The 10,174-nt window shown below is 37.3% G+C and overlaps 1 protein-coding gene across 1 annotated transcript; it reads right to left on the bottom strand.

Moving 5' to 3' along the window:
• Positions 1 to 948: 948 nt before the first annotated feature.
• On the bottom strand, positions 949 to 3,051 carry LOC147897707 (bidirectional sugar transporter SWEET6b-like). The gene is made up of 6 exons (XM_087380607.1): positions 2,722 to 3,051; positions 2,573 to 2,609; positions 2,254 to 2,470; positions 1,930 to 2,091; positions 1,641 to 1,760; positions 949 to 1,540 (listed from the first exon to the last, which is right to left on the bottom strand). Exons 1-6 carry the CDS (start codon positions 2,765 to 2,767, stop codon positions 1,235 to 1,237), a joined length of 888 nt encoding a protein of 295 aa, XP_087236733.1. The 5' UTR covers positions 2,768 to 3,051; the 3' UTR covers positions 949 to 1,234.
• Positions 3,052 to 10,174: the final 7,123 nt, after the last annotated feature.

The following is a 10,174-nucleotide window of genomic DNA, read 5'->3' as shown; positions in this document are numbered from 1 at the left end:
CGTGCACATGTGCATGCTTGCACACACGTGTGTGTGGGGGGGGCGAATTTGTATGCATGCATAGGCACACACACATTTATTCTTACATATGTCTATAGGTGAATTCAATGTATGTTTGGATGTGTGCGTTTGCTATAGGGAGGTGTATAGAAACCGATGTGAGATATCCAAATTTCTAACAAATAAAAGCCATTAAAGAAGACATTTGCATTATTTTTAAGATAAGTAGTGTGTTAAAACCTTGTAGTTGTGCAAGGACGAGCAAAGTGAAAGGTTCATGGCCATACATGGATCAATAGATACAGATAATCCTATGAAATATAAATTAATTAGACTCACAATACCTGTTCACAGAAATAAATACTAGGGAATATCAAAAGCGAGATGAAAATATCCTCTCATCAACATCAAAGCCTTTTATAAGGCTTTAACATTATTTAGGGACTTTACAAGCACTTTATTATGAGGAATACACAAACTATTGCTTCAAGGATAATTAGGACATCATTTCACTCATATACATTAATAGATATAAATTTCCCTCATCTTTTACACTAGGCGAACAATGAATGAATTCTAGTGTTAACAAAGGACCAATTAACTAAATCGTTATCCTCATTCATCACTTTTAAAGTGGGGACTTTTGGAACTGATTTGTCATAGCCCTAGTTGCCCATCAATCTATGTCATGTTATTTGTCATAACCCTCGCTACCCATCAATCTATGTCATCTCTCAAAAGATGAGATATGAGCTTCTAAGCCATCTAATTTGAATGAAAAGAAAGGTGGACTCTTTATACATTGAAAGAGAGTCCACCTTTCTTTGAAAGAGAGTCCACCTTTCTTTAGATTGCATTGAACCATTGAACCATGATTGCATTTTCTTATTGGGAATGGCCTTTACCTTGGAAGCTAATAGCCCAATGGGCACCCTTTTATGGACTAGAGCATGCGAATTTGGAGATGACCTTACAACCCTCCGCGGTGAATTGCAGAAAAAGAGAGAATTGGAGCGAAGAGGTGGAGCTTATATTGAAATTAGTATCATGTATGGTACAAGATCAACCCACCGTTTAATAGCATCCGATGGGTTAACCCGGTGTGTAAATGATGTATGTGTTGCCTTTTGGATGAATTGATGGGAGTTCCGGCAAGAATTTAGACAAGTCCGCCTCTCGTCGGATTGGAACGGAATCATACCATTAATATGTGTCCGTCGTGGGATGAATGGAATCATACACGATTGTCGTCGGAATCAAGGACCTCAATGGGAACTACAACGGCCCGCGACATGCTCGATTGCCTTTGCACAGGCCCTGATCCGATGCCCAGCAACGACGGCACTTTACCCAACTGTTGTTCTAATTCCGGCCTGTGGTCCGCTTCTCTATCCATGCTTTCTACTTTAGTCACCTGCATCGGATTCGCCTTCAGCTCGGACCCTTTCATTTGTGCCTCTTCTTTTCGCTGCGACCGCATCAGCATCACTAGTACCAGGCTTTGTATCACCCCGATCGCCACTCCCACAACATTGGGTATCTGTAAATTTTACAAAACGACTGTTATTTCGACTGTTATTTGATGCAAATAAAGTTTCAATCTCACACGGCACGAGCATGGGCATTGGGTGCAGCTTTACCACTATGTAGACATCCAGGTTCACGATCCCATAGGTTGTCCATATTGCTCCCTTTAAAAACGCAGCAACGGATGCGTTGGGCTGCAGATACGTCGGATCTTTGGATCGTAAAGCCATTCCCTGCACAAGTGCACCAGCCAAGTCATACGCCGTAACTGTGCTCTAGAAATTTAAATAACTTTTCCTATTTCTGTTGCTAAGATTCCGAAATTAGAAGCGGTAAATTTAGCTCTTTGCTTCGCATTGACGGCAGTGAAGCTTATCTCGACAAGGAAGGCAAAAAGCTTACGGTTTGAGATAGAAGTGTCATGTGCATCCCGCTGCTGACGAATACACACAATATGCCCACCGCCATTATCCTGTTGTGCTGAGAATGATCTTCGAATAGCAGCACTAGTGCCATGATCAGGAAACTAACTACGATGGCGCACAGTTTCCAAACCATGCTGAACTGCATTTGTGCAAAATGGGCCATAAGAACAAAATGAATCATTACACCTTGGCCAGAGTATCAGCAAACGAGGCATAACACTCTGTCCGGAGAATCAGCCAGCTTCACGAATGAAAACTCTGGCCAAACCCACGATCTTGGACGTATGAAAGTAAATCATACCCGTTCTTTCCTAGTCGCGTAGACGATGTATGGGAATATATACATAAGAGCGAAGGCGCATCCAAAGCTGTTTGTTAGAACCACCCAGAAGTCATGCGGATGGATGAACGGAAGTCCATAGAAGGCCCATAATAAGCAGTTGCACAACTTGAAGATGTACAGATTGCCTGATAAATCTCCCGAGGATTTAATCCTTATGATGCGTATAACTGTGGGCCTGTATTTACATATGAAGGAGCCGTTAAGCCAACTATTGTATTGCATGAGTTACCGGATTACAGAAGGAAGGCAACGAGTTTTTAAGTTCAGCAGAACTTACGCAGATGACAGGAAGAAAAGGCACGATGCAATGTTGCCTGCACTGTACACACCCGCTCCATGCAGTTAGGACGTTAATCGACACTACAACTGCCTTATTCCAGACTTGAGTCTAAACTGTGCGAAGAAGAGAGGAAGCGCATGCATCACCTAAAATACCGAGTACTTGATGTGCTATCTCCCGATCATTTGCCATTTTCTAGCTTGTTGCCAAAACTATGATCACATACACCTCACAACAAAAGATAATATACACAGACCAACTGAAGATGGTAAGCTTAGAGGTAAATTTGTGAGGAACAAGACGACCAGGAAATACTGGAGGAATGCAAAGAGGGGGAGGCCTATTTGAACTCGGCTGGATATGATCACTGACGGATGAAAATTGTGGGGGGGGATGGTGAGAGCAATGATGATTAGGGTAGTGAAGCGAGGAAAAACGCGATAAGTTGTGCCAAAAGGCGGCAGAGAACCGACTGCACGCGAACTTCAGCAACCACAAATATGCAAGCGTAGTGGGAGATACTGGGGCTGTGGAAGACAGCAACGTAGGCGGATTGAAGGATGGATGATGCAAGATAGATAGCAATACGGAAGATAGGGACCTAAGATGAAAACATAGGGATCTTGGAAAAATTTGTGGTGAGCTTCGAAAGCGTTGTACGCAGCACGCTGAGGGTTTATTTAATATAAGGTAGTGTCGTAAGGCTTGCAAACAAGATACGTGGCTTATGTAAGGGAAAAATCAACTCCTAGCAAGCTCGAGACTAAGAGGAAGGTGGGTTGAGAAAGCGATTGAATGAAATGATCTTGGACGATGTGTAATGTGTGGAAGAGTTTTGCTTTTCACAAATGGCACACCTCTTTGGAAGCATCCATTGTGCTTTTGTGTTAACCATGCCACCCATCCAGAATAGGTCACCAGTTACTTGATAGTGCAACTTGCATGTCTCTTGCTAACTTACCAACACATTGGGCTTCCGCATGGCACTCACCACAACTACACCACTACCTCACCATGTGCGGTGTGTTGTGTACTATGCATGTAGTCCATCCAATTGGTTGCATTCATGCCACAATTGATGGTGAGGAAGTTCCATAAAACGGCAATCTCGACCCAAAATGGCTCACAACTCTGTGGCCATTCTCTACACCCACAGGTTAATAGTCAGCTAGCATTCATGCCACCCTTAATGGTGAAGAAGTTCCATAGAACGGCAATCTCAACTCAAAATGGCTCACAACTCCATGGCCATTCTTTGCATCCACAGGTTAACAATCAGCAAGCTACACCTACAAAAATGACTTTATGTTTACTAATTTGACTAGCTAAAATGTAGAACTAGCTGAACATGATCATTTTCATGTCACCAAAATGATGTCATGTATTCCTCCTCGCACAAAAAATGGCAAAAAAAATGCCTCTTGCCGTTTTTTAAATATAATGGCTCCCAACTACACTAAAGGTCCTTTCATAACATATCTTTCCATCCTGAGCCTCCCTCAAGTTGCACAACTCATCCACACCTAATCGACATCAGTTGTTCATTGTAACTCTACATACTAGGTCCACATCAAGCTTATATTCATTAAGCACTTGTATCTCGGTCACCTTCCCATTCATTTCTTCAATTATTCTTATCATTCCTTTTGAACATGTATCCTCTTTACAAGCATGATCTTTCTTCTTGCTTAAGGCATATGTGCTTCTTCTTTTTGTTCTCCACTTCTAAAATTATCATTAGCCCCTCTCTTTATTGTACACACAACCATTGAATTTTGATATGTGTTAGTACTACATGTTTCATTCTAGGGATCAACAATATCCCTTCTCATCCATCTCTAAGAGCTTTGTTTGTACATCTCATGAACCATGATTAAAGTAAAGGGAGGAAACGATTTCCAATATAGTATGTGAAGTGTGAAGTTGCCACTACAAATTCTTGAAATCCAAAGTGTTTGATCATTAATTAGAAAATATTATAGGCACCACTTGAGGGAAAGCATTTAATAGAATAATGGTCAGAGATGTAGTTTATTCATTGAAGTTACAAAATAATTATTAAGGCTATAATCTAGCTCCATGATCTTAAAAACATCTATTTCTCCTTTTTTATCACCCCACATAGACCCACCAAGGGTACAATGCTACCCAAGTATCGAAGCATCAAAAGGGCACTTTATAATCATTCTTTTTTTACTTTCCTTTTACCTACCAATGACTCCCCAATGACCTCATGATGATGTTATATGTTCATATTAAACTTTTTTCCCAACTTATGGAAGACATCCCTCTAAAAGTGAATATTTTTTTATCACTAGAAATATCTACTAGTGGCCCATCCAACTTCCCAACCAAGGGTTTTTCACATGTTCCTTAGCTACCTCTACATTCATGCAAATCAACATTAAAATTCATTGAGATACTTTGATCCTACTTGCTAGATGGCTTTCTATGGATGTTTGACATTATACATTTTGGATTATTTATTTAGGACTTCTAGCACTTTGTAACATAACCTTGGATATCCTTACTCATATTGGGCAAAAAGGATTCTCTCTTCAAAAGACCAGCCATAGGTGCTATTCATCTTGGAAAGTGTTACTAATCTTTGCACTTGTTCTTCAACATACCCCCAATAAGACTTGAGTGGAGACTTGTCATATTTTAAAAATGGAAGTCTATGCATATTCCCATGAACACAACCTACACAAAAATGCAAGTCTATGCACCTTCGTGTGAAGACAGCACTCGACTTACATTGGCAAAAGTCATGGTTTTATTAGCACATTTCGGAGATGTCTATGTCGATTATCATCATGTCTAAGGCAAGTTACACCATGGAAAATTATAATTGTTGGATTTTTGCAGTACTCTTGAGCCCTTCATGACTTTGAAACACAAACTTTATGTCTTATACTTGAGTAAAGTTTATATTTAACCTTGCATTTGCGTATGCTCAATGAGGAAATGTACACCACTCTTTATGGAAAAATATCAGACTTAATAAAGCTTGTTTAAGTTTAAGAGGATAATATGTAAACCACCTTTATTGGAAAATAATTCAGCTTAATGAATTAGGCCTAAGATATTTTAAAATTTATAAGTCTATTTTTTGGCATCTTATAGAATGAGGCTACTAAAATTTGTATGTCACGCATACTTTAATGGACAATGAAATCAACCTATCATGTCAAATCACTTAATTATATTCAAAATTTGGTAGATGATCACTTCAAAGTTTGAAATCAATGTTAAAAGTTAGCAAAGATCTTAGACTAGCTTGGTAATACTATAGGCATAAAAATTATGTGTTTAATAGGTCTATAAAATTCATTTCTCTCACTCCAAAAAGGCATTTGATAATCTCCTTATCCTTTCTCAACCTAAATTAAATAAGTTTAAGAAAAAAATAAATTGCATTGGTTACATGTCCATGCTAAATTGAGGTCAGTATAGTGAATGGTAAAATTGTGTAACATTTGGGAAAAACCGTTCTCCCACTAGGAGAATCATCGGATAACTTATGTGACCATAATCAACCTACAAAAATAAATTGGCATGGTAAGAAAAAATACTACATCATGCTTATACAATCCCTTTTATCCTTGTTTGGCATTGGCATCCAAGGTCAAGGTTTGATTCTCAGTTCCGTCAATATGGAGGTGTCAATTGTGATTTGAACCAATTTAGTGCTTTTTAAATATATTAACCTCATGTTTGAAAAGAGATAGATGAAAAGAGGATGCAGAAAATGAACTTGGATATGTCTACACTATAAGTATGTAGAATTTCCCTAATTAACAAGACATCAAAATCCTATGTTTGACACATATATGTAGTAGAATAAGATATTGTTAAAAGATTAAAAATAACTAGAGAATATGAAATCCTTTTAACAAATATTTTTTTTAATATATCTTATCGTGTCAGTTTTGATAAAATTTTCCAAGAATAGAATTTTGATGTTTTTGGATAAATTATTATATCCTATACTCTTGCTTCACATGTAAAATAGCAGTTGTAATGCTTTAATAGTATCATTACAAATCTTTATTTCATATCTTTTTGGTCACATGTTCAATATTGGAATGTGTACTACAACTTGAAGACAAATTTTAAACACGGCTATACCCAAGCAAACATTGAACTAAAAGACATAATTGAGAGCAAATATGTAGCCAAAGCTAGAGAGAATATGAAAGACACCCTAAATGGCTGATTGGCAAGATATCATACTATATAGTATTATTTTGTGAGTTGTAGGAAAGAGCTCTGATTTTGCTCATACTGTTATTATTGTGATGGTGTGAAAATTACTAACCAAATATAGATCTAATAACACAATTAGTATGTATGATAGTGGTGCAAAAAGTAACCAAGTAGTGGTATTTGCACCAAGCAAGTACTATAAGTACTTTAGAAACTTACTTTTGATTAATACCCCAGTGACTACTATTTGTACTTACTTTAAGTAGCCTAGGATACATGTACTTAGATCACATTTATGCTTATTTTAAGTAGTCAAGGATACATACGTTTAGGGAAATGGTAAAATAAGTAGCTTGAATTTATACTTACTTTTTTTTAATTATGCAAGCTATTAGTACTTTAGTTGCATTCATACTTGTGAATATCGTTATTATTTTAAATAGCTTGAATACTATACGCACGATATTTGTATGCATACTTAGAGTACCTTGTGAATACCTTTAGTATCTAGAAGATCAATGAACTATATTTGTATGCATGCATGGAGTATACTGTCATGAATATCATATATACTTTTCGTCTTCTTTTAGGTGCTTGAATACTATCTATATCAAATTTCTTTGTTTCCATTCACACATATGGAAATACTGTGAAGTCCAACTAATATCAATAATTCAATATTGTGAATAAAACTATGAATGTAGTAGTGTGAACTAGTACTACCTCAGTTACATTCATACTAACAATTCATAGTATATACTAGATGTACAGTATAGATAGTATAGTATAAGTGGTGTGAATAAATACTATAGTATAGATAGTATAGTATACATACTACATAGTATTTGTGAATAGTATCAAATTGCTCTATTTCAATTTGCAACTCTAGGAGTACTATGAACTCTAACTAGTACTAGTATTGTAGTATTGTGAATAAGACTATGATTGTAGTACTGTGAATGCTGATTAATAGTAATATTGTAGTACTTTGAATACTAAGTAGCACTCGTGTTTAAATAAGTCTATTTTAGAAAAGAGAACTTCACCTAGGGAAATGGATAGAAGGGTTTCCCTTGATTCAAACATGGGGATGAAAGCACGATCTCCTTTTATTTGAAGCAATCTTGGAAGTTTCCAAAATAATGCGATGCCAAGGGGAGTGGTGGAGTAGGAGGTTTTATTGGTGGGGATGGTGGCAATTATGATACATATTGTGATGAGGAGGACACTCTAAGAGAGATAACGATGAAGGCTAAAAAAGCAAAGCTTTATTTTTCATGTTTGAATATTGGACCAAGAAACAAAAGTTAGAAGCAAACAACAAACAAAGGAGAGAAGAAGCTAGCCAAATTTATGCAGAAATCACCAAGGAGTGGTGACAACAATGACGTGCTACCTAAAAGTGTACATAGGTCACCAAGTCTCAATGGTGATGAGCCTACATGTAAGTTATTGGAAAGGGCTTCTCGAATGGCAAAGGCAAAGCAAAATATTCTTGTGAAGGATAAGACGAGGAAGGGTGTAGAGCTAGCAAATTTGTAGGCATGGGTAGTGCCCTAGAAAACAATGAAAGGACAACTATGGGAAGACATTGTAAGTGATACTTACTTTTGTTGATCTATAGTGAAACTAGATTTTTTTAATAATGTCTTTTGGGACTAAGTAGTGTATTGTAACTTAAGAGTGTGTAAAGCTAGCCCATGCTTCATTTTTTATTGGTTTCAACCCATAAACTAATATTACTGTGCAAGTAGAATAAACAACTAGCAACAATCCAATTTTGCTTTTAGGACCCTCCTTTGGTGCAAAGACTATAGAAGGAACAAATAAGAGGGATAGGCTTGGGTAGGGAAAGAAAGGATCAAGAGATGTATAAGGATGATGAGAGTGTTGAAGTAGGAAGAACAATCCTATCAAAGAAAAGAGTGGTGCTTTGCTAGGGAGCATTATGAGATTATTGGAGTACAGGCAATGCAACGTGTTGAACCTTTTAGGATTCATGGGCAGAGAAGAACTTGTTTTGAAGAACCAAGAGATGGAAAGAGGTTATGGAGGCAGTGTCTAACATAGAGGCGTTTGTGCATGTAGGAGTTCCATCTGATGACCTGCCTTTTGACATCGCTAGTACTATAGAAGGACTAGGAGTTTCCACCGATGACTTGCCACTTAGTACTTTGCTTGGCACTACCTGCAAGAATAAGAAGTCTCGTGTAGTGACATGGTTAATGAAAAAAACACATTAACCTATGTTTGTAGCCAAATCCATTGACATTTGTTGAGGCAATGGACAATGCTTTGTTTTTTAAATACTATCCTTTCAATTGTTCTCTTATTTCATTTGTTACCCTTTTTCATTTTTATGGGTTATCTTCATTGACTCATGTTTTTCATTTGTGCATTTGAAATGTGGGTAGAAGGTGTCCTTCAACCCATTCCTAAGAAGCTTATGGTGCTTCACCTTTATGGTATACTTTTGAAACATTGGCTCCATAAAGAATACAAATTTTGTAGTAGGGTTAACTGCACATAGTGGGGTGACATGTTGTGTCCCTAAGGCCTGGCTAGCTGAGTACACTTTTTGAACTGTAGGAGCATTTTCATGTGGGAACTTGGTCATTTATCATGTGAAGAATGGTGTACCTCTTATAATCCACAAGATATCCCAATAGATGGGAGCTACATTAAACTTTAAGTTTCACTTAATTCAGTCTTGTTACATAAGATAAGAGAAAGAAGAATAAGAGAGGAGTAAAAGAATAGAGTAAGAGAGGAGTAAAAGAATAATAGAGGCTAAAAGAATAGAAAAAAGAAATTAGTACAACTCTAAGAATTCGTGCATAGTTGGAACCATGACATCAATTGGATAGTCAAATTTTCTATAGTTGTAGACATCAATTGACATTTTATTATATGAAAATACATTGTATTATAGGAAAAGACTTTCTTGCAAAGGACTATAGTGCACCTCTATTGAGGATTGTAGCTGTTTACAAGACATAGATCCAAGAATTTTTTAAGGGCCTAAAGGGTGTTGATGCTCTGGTTCCCTTACCCGACTAACTTAGAGGTTCTCAGTGAACCCAACCTAGTGCTGCTATGCTCGATGAAGATGCCCACTCTTGCAGACCGAATGTGAGCTGATCGAGTGCATCACAAGTGTTAACCTATAAAAACACTCGAAGGTCAGGGTTAGCTACGGTAGGAGAACCGTGTGATGATAGGAGGATACAAAATCATGCACACAATTCAAACACTTAGGCAATGGATTATAAAACAACAAAGTTGAATAAAAAATCATTTACTGCTATTGAATCAAACTTGCTTGATCAAAACCAAGCCACCTTGGCTTGCAGTGAACACATTCTATCCTAGTAAACTCAGGTCAAAGGA

This window comes from Dipteris shenzhenensis, chromosome 10 (assembly GCF_047967505.1).
Source record: "Dipteris shenzhenensis isolate YYH24624 ecotype China chromosome 10, Dip_SZ_1.0, whole genome shotgun sequence".
Lineage (NCBI taxonomy): Eukaryota > Viridiplantae > Streptophyta > Polypodiopsida > Gleicheniales > Dipteridaceae > Dipteris > Dipteris shenzhenensis.
Note: the sequence above shows the minus strand (reverse complement) of the source record. Positions and strands in the feature narration are given on the sequence as shown.

Bases quoted from the DNA above. Each gene is read 5' to 3' on its own strand.
- LOC147897707 (XM_087380607.1), bottom strand. From the start codon at position 2,767: ATGGCAAATGATCGGGAGATAGCACATCAAGTACTCGGTATTTTAG. The intron at 2,610-2,721 runs GTGATGCATGCG...TGTACAGTGCAG, and splicing joins TCAAGTACTCGGTATTTTAG to GCAACATTGCATCGTGCCTT. The intron at 1,541-1,640 runs GTAAAGCTGCAC...TAAAATTTACAG, and splicing joins ACCTGGATGTCTACATAGTG to ATACCCAATGTTGTGGGAGT.